At 46.1% G+C, this 23,189-nt stretch overlaps 1 protein-coding gene across 1 annotated transcript in view; it reads right to left on the reverse strand.

Moving 5' to 3' along the window:
- Positions 1-21,824, reverse strand: part of ARHGAP30 (Rho GTPase activating protein 30) — a 44,652-nt gene extending 22,828 nt beyond the window's left edge. The window contains exons 1-4 of the mRNA XM_083374377.1: positions 21,434-21,824; positions 6,171-6,273; positions 3,660-3,804; positions 1,121-1,203 (exon numbers count right to left, since the gene is read on the reverse strand). Coding sequence (XP_083230503.1) covers positions 1,121-1,203; positions 3,660-3,804; positions 6,171-6,273; positions 21,434-21,542 — 440 coding nt within the window. The 5' untranslated portion in view covers positions 21,543-21,824. The remainder of the gene's footprint in view (positions 1-1,120; positions 1,204-3,659; positions 3,805-6,170; positions 6,274-21,433) is intronic.
- Positions 21,825-23,189: the final 1,365 nt, after the last annotated feature.

A 23,189-nucleotide genomic window follows, 5' to 3' on the forward strand; every position in this document is an offset into this window, starting at 1 on the left:
CCCCTTCTCCTCTTCCTCCTCTTCCTCCTCCTCTTCCCCTCCTCCTCTTCCCTTCCTCCTCCTCCTCTTTGCCTTCTCCTACTCCTTCTCTCCCTTCCTCCTCCTCTTCCTCCTCCTCTTGCACTCCTCCTCCTCTCCTTCTCCTCTTCCTCCTCTTCCTCTCCTCCTCTTACCTTCCACCTCCCATTTGTCTTCTCCTGCTCCTTCTCTCCTCCCATTCTCCTCCTCCTCTTCCTCCTCCTCTTCCTCTCCTCCTCTTACCTTCCTCCTCCTCCTCTTTGCCTTCTCCTACTCCTTCTCTCCCTTCCTCCTCTTCTTCCTCCTCCTCTTGCACTCCTCTCCCCTTCCCCTTCCTCTTCTCCTCCTCCCCTCCTCCTCTTCCTCCTTCCTCCTCCCATTTGTCTTCTCCTGCTCCTCCTCTCCTCCCATTCTCCTCTTCCACCTCTTCCTCCTCCTCTTCCTCTCCTCCTCTTTGCCTTCTCCTCCTCCTTCTCTCCCTTCCTCCTCCTCTTGCACTCCTCCTCCTCTCCTTCTCCTCTTCCTCCTCTTCCTCTCCTCCTCTTACCTTCCTCCTCCCATTTGTCTTCTCCTGCTCCTCCTCTCCTCCCATTCTCCTCTTCCTCCTCTTCCTCCTCCTCTTCCTCTCCTCCTCTTTGCCTTCTCCTCCTCCTTCTCTCCCTTCCTACTCCTCTTGCACTCCTCCTCCTCTCCTTCTCCTCTTCCTCCTTTTCCTCTCCTCCTCTTACCTTCCTCCTCCCATTTGTCTTCTCCTGCTCCTCCTCTCCTCCCATTCTCCTCTTCCTCCTCTTCCTCCTCCTCTTCCTCTCCTCCTCTTTGCCTTCTCCTCCTTCTCTCCCTTCCTACTCCTCTTGCACTCCTCCTCCTCTCCTTCTCCTCTTCCTCCTTTTCCTCTCCTCCTCTTACCTTCCTCCTCCCATTTGTCTTCTCCTGCTCCTCCTCTCCTCCCATTCTCCTCTTCCTCCTCTTCCTCCTCCTCTTCCTCTCCTCCTCTTTGCCTTCTCCTCCTCCTTCTCTCCCTTCCTCCTCCCCTTCCTCCTCCTCCTCCCCCTCCTCCTCCTGGGAAGACCGAGCCAGCGCCCAACAGGGTCCCTGCAGGTACCGATGGTGTGGTGGTGGCAGCTCTTTCAGGACCTCCTTGATCTTCTCCAGCCGGCTTTCTTCCAGCTGGATGGCCACAGCTTCCTGGAGGGAGTAGGATGTTGATGGTCAGTGGTCCATTCTGTTTGCTAAGCCTCCTCATTTTTCTCTCACTCCAGCGGAGGAAAGAACCAAGGATTGATTCTCCGAGCTGAACTGTGGATGATCGGGTGCAGGAACCAGGCGTTCAGAACGGGCCCAGTCAGTCATGGAAGTTTGAGTGGAAGATTAAAGGAGCAAAAATGGATTCCCACCTCCAATTAGGGAAAAGGTGTCAGACCCCAAACCTAGAATAGCACATGGTGTTTCTTCCAAGCTGAGTTCTTTATTGTTTCACGTCTACAGAGAAAATGTTGCCAGACTGAAGAAACTCCTATTGTGTTTACAGTATACTCTGGGAACTGTTAGGAAGGGGCTGCCTTCACCCTCTTTCTTTCACACATAATATCCAGACTGAGCTGCCTCTTATTCCACAGGATAGAATAAGAGGCACCTTCTCATGACATTCCATCACATCATGTGTGGACTTCAACTCCAGAATTCCTCAGTCATCATGTTCAGGCTCCAACCTACAATAGCACATGGTGATTCTTCCAAGTCGAGCTCTTATTGCTTCACATCAACAGACAAAATCTTGCCAGACTGAGGAATCTCAAATTGCATTTACAATATACTCTGGGAACTATCAGGGTGGGGCTGCCTTCACCCTCTTTCTCTCACATATAATAGCCAGGCTAAGTTGCCTCTTCTTCCTCTAGAATGCAGCCCCTACATCAGGGGTAGGCAACCTTGGCTCTTTTATGACTGGTGGACTTCAACTGCCGGAATTCCTGAGCCAGCATGGCTTAGCTTGGAAACCTCTCCCTTTCCCCTCAGCATGGCTGGCTCAGGAATTCTGGGAGTTGAAGTCCACCAGTCATAAAAGAGCCAAGGTTGCCTACCCCTGCCCTACATCATGGGACTCCATCTCCTTAGTACATTCATCACAATAAATGAACAATTGTAAATCAAGAATATTACCTGTACTGTCAGCATCTAGAATAAACTATATGAACTGTTAGGGAGAAGCTGTCTTCGCCCTCTTTCCCTTACATATAATATCCAGGCTGAGCTGCCTCTTACACCTCTGGAATGCTCTCCCTGGGACTCCACCTCCTCACTACCGTCCATCGTAAAACTCTTCCTATCTGCTCATCCCCCATTTTGTATGAGCCAGAAGAATTTTCAGTGGTCATAATGTTGAACTTGGACTTTGAGTAGAGTAGAATAGAATAACTTTATTGCTACTTTGAACATACACTAATCGGCCTACGTTAAAATGAAATTTCATTGCATTCAGCTCTCAAACGGTCACCACCTCCAATGTATACTACATAAATATGACAAAAATGAATAAATACAGAATTATGCATATACTCACATACATTATATGACACATGGAAACGTTGAGTTTGGGTTATCTGTACATATGCATGGTAAGAAAAATGAATCCTGCGAATTTGCCAGACGGATGGCATAAGGAACAAGGCTGTTATAGAATCTGATAGTTCTGTTATAAATACTTCGAAACCTCCTCCCAGAGGGGAGCAACAGAAAGAGACCGTGAAATGCTCTGAGCTCTAAGCACATATAAGTACTTATAAGCAGCATCCTGAATGCCAGGAAGTGAGCTTCCTATGATGTTATGATACAATCTCTGTATGGACTTTCTATTTGAGGAACTGCTGTCACAACAGTGAAGACCCAGCTCAAAAGCTAATTCAGCCAAGGAAGCTCCTAAGATAACTTTAAGGTTGTTATTCTCCCTCTTAGCCCAACTTCCTTCACTGAATGGGTTTTCTGTGGACAATAGAATAGAATAGAATAGAATAGAATAGAATAGAATAGAATAGAATAGAATAGAATAGAATAGAATAGAAAATAGAACAGAACAGAACAGAACAGAATAGAATAGAATAGAATAGAATAGAATAGAATAGAATAGAATAGAATAGAATAGAATAGAATAGAATGTAAAACAGAATGGAACGGAACGGAACGGAACGGGAGTAGAGTAGAGTAGAGTAGAGTAGAGTAGAGTAGAGTAGAATAGAATAGAACAGAAAATAGAACAGAATAGAGTAGAGTAGAGTAGAGTAGAGTAGAATAGAACAGAACAGAACAAAACAGAAAATAGAACAGAACAACAGAACAGAACAGAACAGGACAGAACAGAACAGAACAGAACAGAACAGAACAGAACAGAATAGAATAGAATAGAATAGAATAGAATAGAATAGAATAGAATAGAATAGAATAGAGCTGGAAGGGACCTTGGAGGTCTTCTAGTCTAACCCACTGCTCAAGCAGGAGAACCTATACTGTCTCAGACAGGCGACTGTCTAGTCTCTTCTTAAAAATCTCCATTGATGGAGCACCCACGATTTCTGAAATGCAGACTGGATATAAATAACCAATCAATGAAACAACACAAAGTCACACTTACTACAAGTCATACTTACTGCAAATTTATCATACAGCTGGTAGGTGAGGAGCGGGTTGGGCAGCTCCCGGAAGTAAGCTTTGCAAAGGGAGCTCACACAATGAATGTCCTGAAGATACACCTCTTTGTTGAGATCAGGATTCCGGTCATTGTGGAACTCAAGTCTGAGAAGGATTTAAGGGGGAAAAGAAAGGGAGAAGGTGATGGGACATAGCAAAGATCGGGATCAGAAGATGATGATGATGATGATAATAATAATTTCAAAATACATCAAGAAATTGCAGTTTCCTGCAATAACTCCAGCAAAGCTACAAAAAACTGCGCTACTCGGAACATCTTACATTTTAAGGAGATACCCGGTTGATACCTAGGATGCTGGCAGCAACCCGTGTCGACCATTAGTGCCACTCAATTTGAGTGTTCAGTTGACTGAGTTTCATGTTTAATGAATAAAAGCTTTATAATAATAATAGAATTGGAAGGGACCTTGGAGGTCATATAGTCCAACTCTCTGCTCAAGCAGGAAACCCATACAATTCAGGCAGTCCTCAACTTACAGCAGTTTGCTTAGTGACCCTTCGAAGTTACAATGGCACTGAATAAAGTGAGTCATGACCACTTTTCGCACTTATGACCGTTGCAGCATCCCCAGCATTTACATTTGGATGCTTGACCACTGACTCACATTTATGACGGTCGCAATGTCCTGGGGTCATGTGATCCCCTTTTGCAACTTTCTGATAAGCGAAGACAATGTGAGAAGCCACATTCACTTAACCACTGTGTGACTAATTTAACAACCGCAGTGATTTATTTAACAAAGGTGGCAAGGAAAGCCATAAAATGGGGCAAAACTCACTTAACAAATTTCTCACTTAACAACGTAAAGTTTGGGGTCAATTGTGGTCATAAATTGAGGACTACCTGTAGTCCCATCCCTGAAGTGGAGAACTTAAATGGTGGAGGAGGGGAAACTTATGAGAAGGGGCCCCCTTTCCTTATCCGAGAGCCCCATCTGTGAGGTGGTTTTGGTCCTTCTCAAAGTCAGAGAAGATCCATCCCTTCCCATAGAAACCAGAATCTGAAGGTACTTAGAGGTCATCTAGTGTTGGGTCATCAAATTTAGCCCTTTGATGACTTGTGGACTTCAACTCCCAGAATTCCTCAGCCAGGCACGCTGGCTGAGGAATTCTGGGAGTTGAAGTCCACAAGTCATCAATGGGCCTGGTTTGAAGACCTCTGGACTACACTGATCCTTAGCCTAATGAAGACAAGGCTTTTTGGGGAGATCTGAAAGGAATCTTCCAATATTTGAAGGAGAAGAAGGGTCGGCCTGTTCGACAAAGCACCAGACAGGAAGTAATGAATGGAAGCTGCTCAGGAGATCCAAACTCTGGAATATAAGGAGGAATTTCCTGGTGGTGAGAACAATCGACCAGTGGAACAGAAGTTGCCTCCAGAAGTTGTGGGTGCTCCATCCCTGGAGGTTGTTAAGAAAAGATTGGGCAACCATTTGTCTGGAATGGGATAAGGTCTCCTGCCTTGATGGTGGTGCGGCTTGAACCAGAAGACTTCCATGGTCCCTTCCAGCCTTATGATTCTACAGGTAGACATGTCAGACAGGTAGTGTCTCCACCTTTCTGGGAGGTTTGCCCAGGTATCTTAGAATAATCATGGAAGCAAGTTATTCTCTCTCTCAGGAAACTCCTCCTTATTTCCAAGCTTCCATCCATTACTTCTTGTCTGGTGCTTTGTCGAACAGGCCAACCCCTCTTCTCCTTCAAGTATTGGAAGATTCTTTTCAGATCTCCCCCAAAAGCCTTGTCTTCATTAGGCTAAGGATCGGTGTAATCCAGGGGTCTTCAAACGTGGCCCTTTTATGGATCTCTCTTTGATAAACTTTCACTCGTTGCCTCTTGTCTTACCTTCAGCTTCTTTGGAGAATAGGTTGACCCCCCCCGCCCCCTTCTTCTTTGTGGCAGCCCCATAAATATTGGAAGACTGCTACGATTGTCACCCCAACCATTCTCTGTATTAAACTAGACCAGGGGTGGGGAACCTTGGCTCTTTTATGACTCATGGACTTCAACTCCCAGAATTCCTGAGCCAACGTGGCTCAGCATGGAAACTTCTCCCTTTCCCCTCAGTGTGGCTGGCTGAGGAATTCTGGGAGTTGAAGTCCACAAGTCATAAAGCAGCCTAGGCCTAGGCCAGGGGTAGGCAACCTTGGCTCTTTTATGACTTGTGGACTTCAACTCCCAGAATTCCTGAGCCAACCATGAAGTCCATGAGCCATAAAAGAGCCACGGTTCCCCTTCCCTGAACTAGACATACCCAGTTGCTGCAACCGTTCTTCATACGTTTTAGCCTCCAGTCCCTTAATCATCTTGGTTGCTCTTCTCTGCGCTCTTTTTTCTAGAGTCTCAGCGCCTTTTCTGTATCATTGCGACCAGGTCATGATGACATCCTGCCTCTCAGTTTTGAGGTGCTGTTTGGTACTCAAATCAAAATGGATATTCCCCACCTTTACCTTAATTTTTGGATGTTTGAAGAGACTCCTGACAACCGGTAGATGCCATCCACGATCCCATGCTGTTCCACAAACTCCGTGCAGCTCTTCAGGACCTGGGGAACTGGAGAACCACCAAGATTCAATTTGGAAATGATAAATGTCTCCGTCAGTCTCCCAGATCAGCTAGAAAAGGGTTTTCAATCATCTAAAAAAAAAACTGGCCTATTTCATCCTAAAGTTTCTCCATGAGGACTTCCTCAAAGTTTGGGAAACTAGGAAGGCTAGCAATCCCTGGAACGCTGAGGGAACAATCCATCCTTGGTCAACTCAACTCAACTCAACTGCTCCCTCGTGGGTTGCTAAAATCTCATGGGAGGGATCTCTCCTGATCCCAAAGGTGCTTTTTCCAAAAGGCAACTGGCCCGTCTTCATTTTTTCCTTTGAAAACATTTCTCTTCAAATCCAAGAAGCTTCTTCAGTTCATGCAGTTCACGAAGCTGCTCCAGTTCAATTTAAGCTTCCTGAATTGAAGAAGCTTCTTGGATGAGAAGCAAAACGTTTTCGTAGGAAGGAAACCAAGAAAGTCTAGGTGCATTTTGGGGAAAAAAACACCTTTGGGACAACAATGGCCTGGGTGACTGAGAATCTCCATAGACATACAGTCTCTCCTGAACATTGTCCTTAGGATTGAATGGAAAGCGGAGACTGTGGACCACTAAAGAGAATATTTTTGCACAGAAAAACCACACCTGGTCACTATCTAAATGCAAAAGCACCACAACTCTCCTATGAGAATTTCGCTGAAATGTTCTTCTCCAGGAATTCTCTTCTCCAATGAAATGAATTTCTAAAATAAATTCTTCCTCATACTGAAAGATGGGGGAAGAAGCAAAACAATATCTCTGCCCAACACCATTTTTTTGGAAGCCCACCAACAATCTTTACTTCATCTGTCAAGGTTTTCTCACCCCTGATTCCATTGTTGACGTCTTCCACTGCAACAGAGGAGGTTCGTTCTTTTTCTCTTCTACCCCTCACTTTTCCCCCCTTTTCCTCCCCTCTTCAAACTTTGCCCTTTTAAGACTTGTGGACTTCAACTCCCAGAATTCCTCAGCCACGTTAGAAGACCCCTGAGCTAGCTGGCAGTGGTGCATATTAATAAACATGGATAAATTCATCATACCTTTGTCAGTGCAAAGGGAAAGTGATTCAGCAAAGGAACAGCCACCCAAGAAATTAAAACTGGTACTTTTTTCCCTACAGTGTGTAATATTTTATGCGTTCTACAAGTTTTATTAATTTTTTAATTTTACATTCAGGTATTTGTGAAGCAACACGGTGGTTGGGTAATCAAAAGTAAACAATAGCATATAACAAATTATTTGTAACTAGCTCAAGTTCCATCAAGAAATATTTCCTCTCCGATTCCCTTAGTTATAACATAATCAAATTAATCGAATTAATACATTTCTAATTGTAACATAATCAATTAGAAGAATTTTCAGTATATTTTCACTTATACAAATCAAAGCCAAACTGCAACATAAATCTGACAGCTTAAAGCTACCAAATCAAACTTTGACCTTAAATGATGAATTGACAATCCAAAAACAAACAGAAGAAATGGAAATTAACATTAAAGTAGCAGACTCTAAAGAACAACAAATACAATTTACAGGGAACCTTGAAGCCCAAACCTCAACTTCAACTATAAAACCTACATTCAGAAAACAATAGTACATGAAGAAAGCAACATCAAGAGGGAAGATATCAAAGGCCTTCAAATACAGTACGTTGAGGACCCAGACAATCAAATCCTAACCATAACACCAGTTACTACTTCTTCCCTAAGCCAGATGGAATCAGAAGAAGAAAAAGACCAGACTGAACAGTTTGTAATATTTTATGAGATTATAGAATAAAATAGTAAAGGTAAAGGTTCCCCCGCACACGCGTGCTAGTCGTTTCCAACTCTAGGGGCCGGTGCTCGTCTCCGTTTCAAAGCCGAAGAGCCAGCGCTTGTCCGAGGAGGTCTCCGTGGTCATGTGGCTGGCATGTCTAGACGCCAAAGGCGCACAGAACGCTGTTACCTTCCCACCGGAGTGGTCCCTATTTTTCTACTTGCATTTTTACGTGCTTTCGAACTGCTAGGTTGGCAGAAGCTGGGACGAGTAACAGGCGCTCGCTCTGCTACGCGGCACTCGGGATTCGACCCGCCAAACTGCCGACCTTCTGATCGACAAGCTCAGCGTCCTAACCCACTGAGCCACCACGTCCCTCTAATAGAATAAAATACAAAAAATACAAAAGCAAATAGTAGCACATGGGGGGGGTAAGGAGAAAAAGTGAGGGGGAGAAGGGAAAAAGAACAGACTTCCTCTGTTGCAGTAGAAGGAAGCATTAACACTGAACGTCAACTTTTTACTTTTCCATATTATTATAAACTAGCCATTTCTATAACAACAAATGAATCTAATCAGTCAAACCCAAAATCCCCCCCTTTTTTTTTTAACCATCGTTTTTGACACCTTGCTAAGCACTGGCGGTGCTCAAATATTGTCATGTCCTAAAAGTGGTACAGTCTGTGAAAAGGTTGAAAAGCCCTGTTCTAGTCCAGACCCCTGCTCACGTCAGGAGACCCTACTATCCCAGTCCAATGGCTGTCCACTCTCTTCTTAAAAACCTCCAGTGATGGAGCACCCACTGTAATGTATTGGGCTTTGTCTTGTTTTAGGGAACACCACGTGGGTTAATTGCTGGAAGTTTGCTTAAGCTGGGAAGCTGGCTAACAGCTCCCAGCTCCTCAGACAACCCGTCTCCTGCGCCGCTATTGGTTGCCTCTAGGGCGGCAATAGGTTGCTTTTAAACCTATTGGCCGCCGCCTAGAGGCCAGGGTATAAATTGCTGCATTCGCAGCCCTGTTTCTCAGTTCAGATCCTGCAAGCAATAAACAATGATCCTTGCTGAACTCACTCGCCTCGTCTTGTCACTGAAGCAACGAACCCAGTACATAACACTGGCGACGAAGGTGGGATCCTGCTCCTCCAACTGAGCTGAAGAGTCACTAGGGGAGAGGCAGTGCACGCCTGGCGGGAAAAGCAATTCCCCCCCTACGGTCGGCTAGCACAGCCACGCTAGCGACCACGCGCCCAGAGGACCAGTCCCTGGGCAATGGAGGAGCAGGACAAGAAGACGCCGAGCACCAGTCGCGAAGACCAGCAGAAATGGCCAAGGTCGGAAAGCTGGAAGAATTCAACATAACTCAGCCAGAAGGGTGGTCCTTGTACCTGTCCAGGGTCGAGAACTACTTTTGAGCGAACCAGGTTGCCAAGGACAGACTGAAGGCCACCACGCTCCTCTGTGTGTATGGCCCAGCAACGTTTGACATAGCAGAGAACCTGTTCGCGCCAACGCCGTTGGGAGTCCGTATCATTTGCAGACTTGAAGAAGAAGCTCAGAGACCACTTCCAGCCCAAGCTGTCGTTGATCGCTTGGCGCTATGCATTCGAGCAAAGAGTCCAGCAACCAGGTGAAACCGCGTCCGAGTTCATCACGGCCTTGAGGCAGGCCGCACGCCTGTGCCAGTTCTCCGACATCGAGGAGAGGCTACAAGACCGGCTTGTCTGCGGTCTCTGCAACCGAGAGCTACAGCAGAAGCTCTTCGCCAAAGAGACTCTGACATTCCCAGATGCCCTGAAGGAAGTCATGGCGGACGAAGCCACCGGCAGGGCTGTACAAGCCATACGGCCCGCTAAAACTGCACAATGTGAAGAAGCCATCCACCACGAGGACGCCAAACACACAGAAGACCCCGAAGACGACACAGAACTCGACAAGCTACACAGACACCACGACCAACAGCATCACAGCAACAAGCAACATGAGGCCACTTACAAGGCAGATCCCTTCCTTAGAATCCCAGGTTGTGGCAGCTGCCACCAATGCTTGGACTGTAGGTTCTGGACGGCCACGTGCCAGGCCTGTGGAAAGATGGGCCACATGGCGTCCGTCTGCAGAGGTCGCCAGAGGAACCGGCCATCGAATCATCCAACCAGGAGAGGCACCGGGGCCCTGGGACTGTATAGTGTGGGGTTTTGCTCCAGCCACAGAAGCATTTGCTGTACCGGGGCTCGCCACCCAATTAAATATAGACTTCAGGTGAAGCTGCAAGGGGTCCCCTGCAAGATGGAGCTGGACACGGGCTCTGCCTTTTCTATTATTTCCCTTGAAACATTTAACTTTGTTTGTAGTCGCAGTAAGAGATGGGCCAAGCTGAGGCCATCTGATATTGTACTAACTGATTTTCAGAATGCCAGAGTCGCAGTCAAGGGTGAGGCCACACTAGTTGTTAAATTTAAGGGGTTTTGGGGGGACCTGGATGTTGTCATAGTAGGGGGTCAGTGAACAAGCCTGATCGGGCTCGATTGGTTTAATACACTAGGCATCCAAGTAACCGGGATCAACTGGACACAAGTCGAGAGTCTAGCGACAGTATGCGAGGAGTTTGCAGATGTGTTTGATTCAGCTCTGGGGACATACACGGGCCCGCCAATAGCATTTAAACTAGATCCAAATGTAGCGCCAGCCAGGATTAAACCTCGTAGGGTTCCATTTGCTCTTAAACACAAGATAGACGCTGAACTAGATAAACTTGTTGAACAGGGCGTACTGCAGCCAGTAGATGGGGGTGAGTGGGAGACCCCAATTGTAACGCCACTTAAAGCCAGGGAAGTCAGAATCTGTGCAGATTACAAATGCACAATTAACCGTGCACTCAAACAGCACGCATACCCAGCACCAGTAGTAAGCCACATCCTGGCATCGTTGCAGGGTGGCACCATTTTTGCAAAATTAGATTTGGCTCAGGCCTACCAGCAGCTCCCTGTTGATGAGGCACAGACTATTGTAGCTAGGGCACAGACTATTGTAACCCACAGGGGGGCATTTGAAGTAAAGCGCCTGCAATTTGGGGTCAGAGTAGCCCCCAGCATTTTTCAGGGCATCATGGAACGTACACTCAAGGGCATTCCGGGGGTTTGCCCCTATTTTGATGACGTGCTCATCGCTGGTGAATCCACGGAGGTGCTAGCAAGGAGGCTCAGAGCCGTCCTGCAAAAGCTGCATGAAGCAGGCCTCAAGCTTAAAAAGAATAAGTGCAGTATCGGAGTCCCCTCCACTGAGTTCTTAGGATTACGCATTGATGCTGACGGCATCCACCCTGCTGAGACTAAAGTAAATGCCATTCAAATGGCACCCAGCCCTAAAACAAAAGGAGAGCTGCAGGCATTCCTAGGCCTCCTAAATTTTTACCACGCGTTCCTTCCTAACAAGGCTGCAGTGGCAGAGCCGCTACACCAGCTCTTGGATAAAAATGCTACATGGAAGTGGACTAGTGTTCACGAAAAGAGTTTCCAGGAATTGAAGGCCCTTCTATTCATTAGTTCCACTATCAATCATTTCAAGGAGTCAAAGCCAGTTTCCTTAACGTGTGACATGTCCCCATACGGGGTGGGTGCAGTCACTTAGAGAGAGATAGACCTCAAGTTCCAATTGCTTTTTATTCAAGGACACTGTCCTCTGCTGAGCGTAATTATGCTCAAATCGACAAAGAGGCACTGGCCATAGTTGCTGGAGTTATAAAATTCCATGACTACGTATACGGCAGGGACTTCACAGTCTTCACAGACCATAAACCGCTATTGGGGTTATTCACTACAGACAGACAGACACCCCACATCCTATCCCCTAGGATGCTTAGATGGTCCATTTTTTAATCGGCTTATACTTTTAAGCTAATTCACAAACCCGGCAAGGATATGGGCCATGCAGATGGCCTGAGCAGGCTTCCACTGCCTCAAATTGAACCAGATCCAGCCCTAGCGGCCTGCGTTTTGTCCATTCAGGACTTGCTGGAGTTCCCCCTCCATGCGGGGTCATAGCTGAAGAAACGGCAGTGGATAAGACACTAAGTAGAGTGCTATCTTGGGTACACACAGGGTGGCTGGATAAAAGCCCAGGTCCTGAGTTTCAGAGCTACTTTACAAGGAGACATGAGCTGTCAGCTCACAAGGATTGTATTCTTTGGGGGAACAGGATCATAGTTCCTACCTCACTAAGAGACAGGGTTTTGCAATCATTGCATGAAGGCCATCCAGGTATTGTTCTCATGAAAGCTTTGGCTAGAAACTATTTATGGTGGCCAGGATTAGATAAAGCCATTGAGGCCCAGGTGCATGGGTGTTATACATGCCAGCAATCAAGGCCTGAAATGCTGCACGCTCCAGTTCACAGGTGGGAGGAGACTCACACTCCCTGGTCTAGGAATCACATAGACTTCACTGGGCCCTTTCAGGGACAGCTCTTTCTTATAGTGGTTGACAGCCACTCTAAATGGCTAGAAGTAATACCAATCGCAAACACGACTACTGCTAGGACCATCCAGGTGCTTAGGAAACTCTTTCCCCAGCACGGGCTGCCAGACGTTGTAACAGGGCCCAATTTACTGTGGCAGAATTTCAGGCGTTCCTTAGAGCAAACCTCATTAGGCATGCGACATCGGCTCCATTTCACCCATCTACTAATGGTCAAGCCAAACATATGGTTTGCACCACAAAAGAGTCATTGAGGAGTATAGTGACGGGACTGGCACCACAGACTGGCTGACTTTTTGCTTTGCCAACAATCCACGCCATGCATGGCTACAGGGAAAAGCCCAGCAGAGCTGCGCTGGAGGAGGTGACTATTCATGAAACTGGACAGGTTGCACCCAGACCAGGTGGCAGCAGAGGCCTCTCGCCCAAAACCCCCGAGGGGGCTGCAAGTGGGCGATGGGGTGTGGGCCAGGAACTACGGGCATGGGAACTTGTACGTACCAGGGAAAATCACCAAAACATCAGGCTCTCATATGAAGTGGGCCTATAGGGCGGGCGAGTTGTCCATCGCCATATCGATCATCTTAGAAAGCGTTTTCCAGAATGGCCACAAAGCAAGGACTTCGTCACAGGTCCTTTTCACGGACCGCAAACCGGCAGCCAGGCCAATCAATTTATAGGCTCTGAGTGCTCAAGCAGCCAGAGCAACGGGGAGATGGCCATAGGGGAGGAAAGCCCAGGAGTGCAACATGGGTCCCCTGATGGAGAAAGCCAACCTGAAAACTACAGCTGCTGTGCTAACTCTGCGGAGCAAACTGACTCTGGGGTGGCCCATCCTGGAAGGGCCAGCCAGAGAATTCCGAGTCAACCAGACTCACTTGAACTTAAAGACACTGGTCTACCCAGCCTGGCGGGCAAGCTGGTAGGCCAGGAAGTGCCTGGGTCCCCCAGGCATTCCACAAGGGTTTGCAAACCTCCTGCATATCTACGAGTTTTTGTTCTGAAATAATGAAGCTATAATGTTGTCTGTATCCTTAATTGTGCTGCTAGCTAGGAAGCATCTGTATTAGCTAGGATGGAAACGTGTAAACGCACACTATTGTTGTACCTTTGTAAACTTGTATTGCTGTAATTATTTTCCTTTTGTTGTTATAATGTTTGTACATTCTAGGGGGGAGGGGTGTAATGTATTGGGCTTTGTCTTGTTAAGGGAACACCACGTGGGTTAATTACTGGAAGGCTGCTTAAGCTGGGAAGCTGGCTAACAGCTCCCAGCTCCTCAGACAAGCCGTCTCCAGTGCCGCTATTGGTTGCCTCTAGGGCTTTAAACCTATTGGCCGCCACCTAGAGGCCAGGGTATAAATTGCTGCATTCACAGCCCTGTTTCTCAGTTCAGATCCTGCAAGCAATAAACAATGATCCTTGCTGAACTCACTCGCCTTGTCTCATCATTGAAGCAACGAACCCAGTACATAACACCCACAACTCCAGAAGGCAAAACATTCCAGTTGTTCTGTCAGGAAATTTCCCCTTAGTTCCCCTTTGATTTCTTCCATCAATTGTGTCTTGTCCTACCTCCAGGGGCTTCGGGCATAAGCTGTCCCCTTCTTCTCTTTATTGGACTTGAACTCCCAGAATCCCCCAGTCAGCATGGATCAGGGGTAGGCAACCTTGGCTTTTTTATGACTTGTGTACTTCAACTCCCAGAATTCCTGAGCCAGCTATGCTGAGGGGAAAGGGAGAGGTTTCCAAGCTGAGCCATGCTGGCTCAGGAATTCTGGGAGTTGAAGTCCACAAGTCATGAAGGGGTCATAGTTCCCCATGCTGGCTCAGGAATTCTGGGAGTTGAAGTCCACGAGTCATGAGGGGGCCATAGTTCCCCCATGTTGGCTCAGGAATTCTGGGAGTTGAAGTCCACGAGTCATAAAAGAGCCAACGTTACCTACGCCTGGCATGGATGAACTTAAATTCCCAGCACATTGGCTGGGCAGTTCTGGGAATTGAAGTCCACGCATCCTAAAGCTGCACAGGCTGAAATAACCTGCTCTACCAACCTTCCACAAATAAGAATTAGTTGTTCACGAGTAAGCCAGCAAGATTTCAGTTGGGCTTCCTCGCTCAGGCTAAGCCTGTGGGTGGAGGACTTGCATGATTTCATTTCTGAGCCAGAGACAGGAAGTGAAAGACGGAGAGAAGCCCTGCAATAAAACATGGCGCAGAAGACGTCAGCATGTTTATATTCGCATCCGTTGGTTCATCTCGTGGCCTTTCCAGGCTGGCTGATGCCCAATGCCTTTCATTCTACAGTTAGTCCTTGACTTATGACCACAATTGAATCACAGCAGTGGTTAAGCTAGTAAACATGGTTGTTAAGTGAATCTGGCTTCCCCACATTGACTTTGCTTGTCAAAAGGGGATCGCATCACTCCTGGACACTGCAAACCGTCATAAATGTGAATCAGTGGCCAAGTGTTTGAATTCTGATCACATGACCATGGGGGAGGCTGCAACGGTCATAAGTTTGAAAAATGGTGATAAGTCACTGTTTTCCGTGCTGTGTAATTGAACGGTCACTTAAGTGAACTGTTATAAGTCAAGGACTACCTGTACTTTCTACTCAGGAGCTCAAGGCCATGGACATCCAGTCGGCTCCTCCTGTTTTTCCCCACCACACCAGCTTTGTGAAATACATTGGAGCAATGTTTTTCCATGGGAGTTGAAGTCCACAAGTGTTAAAGTTGCCGGGTTTGGAGACCCCTGGTCTGACCTATTTCTCAGGGTTATTGTTACAGTGGGCATATAATTGAGGGAGACCCCCATGTAAGAGTCCTTGAGTTCTTGGAGAAAATGCAGGAAAAACATATAACAAGTCACAAGAAAATGTCTTCTTGGAGATGCTAAAGATGCTACTTCTGCTATGGTTGTCTTCTGGGATACAACTTCACATGACTCTACAACTTCCCTGATTTATCCATAGCCTAACAAAAACCTCTCCCAATAGGTAATTTCCCTCTGGAATGACACTCATGTGGAAAGCAGGAAGGCTGCAAATCATTGGAGAGAAGACAATTATCATGTCTCTTCTTAATAAAAAGGTAAAGGTTCCCCCGCACATACGTGCTAATCGTTTCTGACTCTAGGGGCCAGTGCTCATCTCCGTTTCAAAGCCAAAGAGCCAGCACTTGTCCGAGGACATCTCCGTGGTCATGTGGCCGGCATGACTAGATGCCAAAGGTGCACGGAACGTTGTTCCCTTCCCACCGTAGTGGTCCCTATTTTTCTACTTGCGTTTTTACGTGCTTTCAAACTGCTAGGTTGGCAGAAGCTGGGATGAGTAACAGGCGCTCATTCTGCTACGCGGCACTCGGGATTCAACCCGCCAAACTGCCAACCTTCTGATCGACAAGCTCAGCGTCCTAACCCACTGAGCCACCGCGTCCCTCTCTTCTTAATGCTTCTCTTCAAAAGTCTCTAGACATACGTAGCTCCCTCAACCGTTCACATAACAAGGCATTCTGGAAAGACGATAATATCAATCACGACAAGGGAGGGATTCAGCTGGTTTGTGACACTCAAGTGTCCTTGACTACAAGTTTGCTCAACCATGAAGTTGATGCAACCACTTCCTGGGACAAGGGCTGGGGCAGCAGCCCAAACAAGGAAGTCACAAGAGTTGTAATAGACTTGCTTTTCCTCCCCTTCTTGCTAGCTGTGCTGCTAAGGGCTACCTCCCAGATGACTTCCTGTGTGTTGCTGTGCACAAGGAATTTGGTGGTGCCCAACCCAGCCTTTTGTGCATCTCAGTGTTTGACAAAGAACAGATGGAACTGTGCCCATCAAATGTGTATTTCTGGTCTTGCATACAGTTCAGACTGTGTATGTTGGAGAAAGGATGGGTGGCAGAATTGCAACCTCATGTCCTTCCAATGAGCTGAATAGAGTGCCAACAGCTAAGCGGGCTGGGGTGTCAGAAACTGCAGTGTGGACCAGTGTGGATGCTGTGGGAAGAGATTGCCTCAACCCAAGGTCCCCAACATCTGGGAACAGAATGATATTTGGCTGATACTTGGTCCCAACATTTAAAAGTTTAGGCATTCTGGCTAGTGGGAAAATGTGCAGTTTTGTATAACTATGGAGCATCTTAAAATGTTGGCAAAGACATGGCAGGCACCAAACATCTGTCTCTGTAGTGTAATACTTCCCATTTTGGCACTGTTTCCTTTGATTTTGGGGACAAGGTTTCACAACCTTGACAACGTAGAGATGCGTGGACTTCAACTTCCAGAATTCCCCAGCCAGGAAATAGAACGTGGACCGTGTCTAATATTCATTTCAGAACAGTAAACATTTAAAGTTTATGCTTAATATTTGAGGGAAAAATTCTTGGCAACTTTGCGATGGGTGGACTTCAGCTTTCAGAATTCACCAGTCAGTCTGTTAGCTGAGGAATTTTGGGAGTTGAAGCCTGCCCATCTAAAAGTGGCCAAGGTTGAGAGACACTGCTCTGGGGACAAGGGGGCATCTTTTAAACCAAGCTAGCCACCATTTTTATTTGCCAACAATGTTTGTAAGGCTAGGTGAGAGATACAGGTAATCATAGACATAAAAATTGATTCTAGAACTTTGTGGCAAATAGCTTCCTGTCTAATTTTTTTAAAGTGAAAATAATCTATTAAATCCACAGCCACCTTTACAGAGATCCTGATAAGCAAAACACCAAGAGCCAGGTTCCAGCTGGAGGACAGTGGGAGTTAAAGTCCACCCATCTTAAAGTTGTCAAAGACTTGCAGAGAGAGTCAACCGTTGATCTCCACTTTATAGTATTTTGGCTTTCTAACTAAATGGGAGCTGATAAATGGCCTGGACTGCTTTTTACGGGCTGACTGTAGGTCTGGAGATTCTGGATGGATGATTCCCCTCAACTTATCTTCTGAAAAATGGGTCATCAGCTCATCCACCCTCTCAGCCAAGCTGTGACAGCCTCACGAGAAACTCAGCTTGCTCCATGATATCAAATCTTTGTTCCATCTTAAAATATTGGGTGGACCTCTCAGGACGGAAGGAAAACGACTACCAGGATCCATGCTATGATAACTTGGAATAAGAAATAAATTAGTCTAACTTATCAAGTCTAATGAAGAGAAGGACTAAGGGCGACATGATAGCATCTTCCAATATTTGAGGAGCTGTCTCAGAGAAGGGGCGAGGGGGTCAACCTATTCTCCAGAGCACCGGAAGGCAGGACAAGAAACAATGGATGGAAATTAATCTAGGAGAGAAGCAACCTGGAACTAAGGAGAAATTTCCTGACAGTGAGGACGATGAATCAGTGGAACTCCTTGCCTCCAGAAGCGGTGAATGCTCCAACACTGGAAGTTTTTAAGAGGGGATTGGGCAACCATTTGTCTGCAATGGTACAGGCTCTCCTGCTTGAGCAGGGGGTTGGACTAGAAGACCTCCAAAGTCCCTTCCAACTCTGTTATTCTGACAGTAAGAACATTTAACCAGCAGAACAGCTTCCCTTCAGAAGTTGTAGGTGCTCCAACACTGGAGGCTTTTAAGAAGAGATAGGACAGCCCCCTATCTGACATGTTACAGAGTTTCCTGCTTGAGTATTGGGTTGGACTAGAAGACCTCCAAGTTTCCTTCCATTTCTGTTGTTCTGTACAGGTAGTTCCTCGACCTACGACCCCAGTTGAGACCAACATTTCTGTTGTTAAGTGAACTTTGCCCAACTCTCTGACCTATCTTGTCATAGTTGTTAAGTGAATCACTGCAGCTGTTGAGTTGTTGAACCAGTAACACATCTCATCATGATGGTGAAGGTTCATTCTCCGAGCTCGTAGGTTGGTTTCTGAAAGTTTTGTTACCAGGCTAAGTAACATCTTGAAGTTGAACTAAACTCCGCTGAAGACCTTACCTAGCCAGGTAACAAAATATTCAGAAACCAGCCCACAAGCTCCAAGAACAAACCTTCACCCTCACCCAAACCCGAGCTACAGATATTCGCCATTATCGCAAACAACTCAACACAACACAGTTGTTAAGTGAATCTGGCTTCCCTATTAACTTGGCTGGTCAAAGGGTCACAAAAGGGGATCGCCTGAACCCAGAACACTGCAACCGTCATAAATACAAGTCAGCTGCCAAGCATCCAAATTTTGATCACATGATCATAGGGATGCTGCAACAGTCGTAAGTGTGAAAAAAGTTATTATTCCCTTTTTCCACTGCCATTTTAACTTTGGTCACTAAATGATTTTTTTGTAAGCCGAGGACTACCTTTTATTCTGTATTAATGGTGGGAGGCCACTGTGGGTTTGAATATTACTGCTTTCAACTTTGGTTTGATAGTTTTGATCACAAACTTACATTACTGAATATCTTTTACTATTTAATATGGCGTTTGCAGGAAACCTTACAAGAATAGTCAAAAGATGCTCTGTTTTCTTTATTAGAAATATTTTCTAGCTGTGCACCATGGAACATTGTCACTCGAGACAGAGAGATGGGGAGCATGTAAACTTAATAATCAAATAAAAAAGTAAAAATAAAGATTCAGTGTCCCACAGTTATTTTAATTTCAACCATGAATAAACTAAACTGTGAATTCTGCAGTAGGAATGATGCAGTTGAGACTGGTCTGCACAAAATATCACATATGTCTGCTTATTATTATTTCCAGGCAATTATTCCATATGCAAACAGTTTTCCTTTTTACACCTGAGTGTAAAAATTTAAGAAGCTTTCTTTAGAACTTTCTGGCCCGGCTAAACCATGTGTGAATGTAGTTCAAAAGTGAAAATGAGCTAATGTTCAATATGGTGGTTGAGGTAACAGCAAAAGGACACAGCAATCTCAGCATTAATCCATAATTTGAGATTCAGTATGACAATCATACACAAGGAAAAACATCCAACAAATACAGCATCATTTTACTACCGTAATATCAAACCCAGTGCGGTGGCTAATATCCATTTCAGAAACAACAATCATGTAAAGTGGATGCTTAAAATTGGAGCGCACAAACAATTTCTGAGCTCTAAAACTGAGTTCATTCATATAGGTTGCAATTTCAGCCCACTGTGGATCAGAATAAATCCGGTAGTGCCTTGTCTAGTTAGCAACTTTAATTAAAAGTCACAAACTTGCGTGAGATACAATTCACGACATCCGAGCTTATCAGCTCCATCAAAGCTTATGGGGCTTCATAAAGCTTGCTAATCAGAGAAGGTGCCACAGAAATCCTGATTTTTGGTTGCCATTGACTACCATGGCTGTCCTCACTCTGGGACTCCATTTTAAGGCACCCCTGATTTTAGTGGGAGGTATCTCCTGCCACTGGTTAATTAAATGGCCCTACATGAACATCCAGGGTGATTCACAGAAATTTTGCTGAGTATCTCCAGCTTTTGTAAGCTCAGCAGATGAGGATCAAGTCAGCCACAGAGGAATTTTCACTCTTAGAGTTAGACACACAGAACAATGGAGTTGGAAGGGACCTCGGAGGTCTTCTAGTCCAACCCCCTACTCAAGCATTCTGGAGAAATGTCTGTCCAGTCTCTTCTTGAAAACTTCCAAGGATGGAGCACCCACACCTTCTGAAGGCAACTCCTGTTTCACTGGTTGGTTGCTCTCACTGTCAGGAAATTTCTAGACTCTAACATCTTTTTTGGTATCGTGCTGATCAGAACTGGATGCCACATTCCAAGTGTGGCTTACCACACTTTTGTCAGCCGTTCAAAAATTTGGACCCCCGATTTAATTGGTACTGATGATGTTACCTAGTTTGGGTAATGAAAGATCTGCTAGAAAACAACCAAGCTCAGAGAGCACCAAGGACTGCATAGTTTCCCTCCTCCTCCTCCTCCTCCTCCTCCTCCTCCCCCTCCTCCTCCTCCTCCTCCCCCTCCTCCTCCTCCTCCTCCTCCTCCTCCTCCTCCTCCCAATTTCATTGCTTACTCTTTTAATAGACACAAACATTGCTTTTAACATTGTTTTTATAATGCAGTTGGGTTTAATTTTTTTTATTTGTCCTTTAAGGTAAAGGTAAAGTTTCCCCCGCACACGCGTGCTAGTCGTTTCCAACTCTAGGGACCGGTGCTCATCTCCGTTTCAAAGCCGAAGAGCCAGCGCTTGTCCGAGGACGTCTCTGTGGTCATGTGGCCGGCATGACTAGACGCCAAAGGCGCACGGAATGCTGTTACCTTCCCACCGTAGCGGTCCCTATTTTTCTACTTGCGTTTTTACGTGCTTTTAAACTGCTAGGTTGGCAGAAGCTGGGACGAGTAACAGGCGCTCACTCTGTTATACGGCACTCGGGATTCGACCCGCCAAACTGCCGACCTTCTGATCGACAAGCTCAGTGTCCCTTTTTGTCCTTTAACATGATGCAATTGTTAATCTAGGCCCATGCTTGGTGAATATCTGGCAATGCATCTGGAGTTTGCCCTCAGATTTGGTTTGATTTTAATTCATTTATGTTTTAATGTATATGTATAGACATACTTTAATTACTGTAAGCCACCCAGGGTTACCCTATGGTAAGATGGGCGGCCCATAAATTTTATTAAATAAGTAAGTAAGTAAGTAAGTAAATAAATAAATAAGGGACCCAGTATTTTTGCATAGATTGGTCTAGAACAGGGGCCTCCAACTTTGCCAACTTAAGGTTGTGGACTTCAACACCCAGACTGTGGACTAAAAGGCATCCAAGGTCCCTTCTGGCGCTATGATTCTACAACTATGAATTACCCAGGCATGGAGTCTGCTCGGAAAACCAGTGAAGCAGATTCAGAACAAACGTTGTTGTTTAGCAGAAGTTCTCACCTCACCTCATTTCCTGTTTGGGCTAATGGACCCATAAGGGGGCTGAAAAACATGCAGGTCTTTGAAAAGAAAATCACTTACTATCATGGCCAGATGACTGCAGATGTTCCACCAGATCACACCCAAAAACCCGATCTTTTGCCGGTCCTTTCCGTTTCACCTTCTGCCGAGCTTTCATGGCCAGCGACATGGGTGTGAAGGAGCTCCACTCTTCCTCTTCCTTAACGCTTACACCCTTGTACCAACTTCTCCTTCCAAGGCTGGGCCAAGTCCATCGGTCCTCAGGAGAAACTTGTTGATTGTTGAGTTCCTGGCTCTCTAGCAGTCACTTACTGGCCCATGGCGATCTTCTGCTCCCTGAAATTCATTCTACTCTCCGTGGCCTCTGCTCAACACATCCAAGGTCCTTCAGAAAGATTGAAAGATCCGTCTTTGCAACCACGAGGCCACCAGAAGTGTGATTCCCAGCCAACTGGAAGATTGCCGCAAAGCATACAGTGGTAGACGAGGGCAAAGTAGAAAATCTGTGCCCCCCCTTTTTTATTAAAAATTGTTCTGTTCTTACTCAGACCTGACAGGAAGTGAGTTCAGGTTGTCTCCAAACACAACTTCCCCTACACTGCATCTCTGAAACCACAAAGCGCAAGCTAACAGCTTTCAACAAAAGCCTCCTTGCTTTGTCACAAGCTGACACTTGGAGGGTTGAAGGACTAAGGCTTACGGCTTTGCAATCTTGCCTTTTTGATTGTCCCCATTAGCAAATGAGGAGGAGGTGATGGTGAGAGGGCCAGAAAAATCATGGGGTCAAGCGCCTGAGGGCAGGAGAAGACGTTACAGGTGGAAGATTATTAAAGAGAGATCCAATCTTGAACTAAGGAGAGGTTTCCTGGCAATGAGAGCAATTAATCAGTAACATGTCTTGTCTCTGGGACTTGTGCGTGTTCCATCATTGGAGGTTTTCAAGAAGAGACTGGACAGCCGTTTGTTTGGGATGGTATATGGTCTCCTGCTTGACCAAGGGGTTGGACTAGACCAGGGGTAGGCAACCTTGGCTCTTTTATGACTCGTGGACTTCAATTCCCAGAATTCCTGAGCCAGCTTGGCTGGCTCAGGAATTCTGGGAGTTGAAGTCCACGAGTCATAAAAGAGCCAAGGTTGCCTACCCCTGGACTAGACCTCCAAGGTCCTTTCAACTTCTGTTGTTTTGTTACTTCTGACAGTGAGAACAATTAACCAATGGAATGGCTTTCTTTCAAAAGTTGTGAAGGCTCCATCACAGGAGGCTTTCCAAAGCCACTTGTCCGAAATGGTATAGGGTGGTGAACCTATGGCACGCGTGCCACAGGTGGCACGCAGAGCCCTCTTTGTGGGCATGCACGCCATCGCCCCAGCCTTAGGCCTTCAGCTGGGTTTTATAAAACTTCTTTGCTTTAGGCCTCCGCTGCTGTGTGCAAAAAAAGAGAGAAAAGTTTCAATCAGTCAATTTCAACTTCTGGCAGGAAAAAAAAAGATCTCGCAAAGTTGGCATTGATTGATTGAACTTTTTAGTCCCACCCAGTCTGCCGTTACCACCGCAGCCATGCCCACCCAATGGGCCACACCCACCCAATGGGCCACACCCACTCAATGGGCCACGCCCACCCGGCACCCGACGATACATAAGTGGGTTTTGGGTTGCAGTTTGGGCACTCGGTCTCTAAAAGGTTCGCCATCACTGGTATAGGGTTTCCTGCCTGAGCAGGGGGTTAGACTAGATGACTTCCAAGGTCCCTTCCATCATCACCATCATCATCATCATTATTATTATTAAAAGGTCAGACAGCCAGTTGTCTGGTAG

Source organism: Vipera ursinii (assembly GCF_947247035.1).
Source record: "Vipera ursinii genome assembly, chromosome: 15".
NCBI lineage: Eukaryota > Metazoa > Chordata > Lepidosauria > Squamata > Viperidae > Vipera > Vipera ursinii.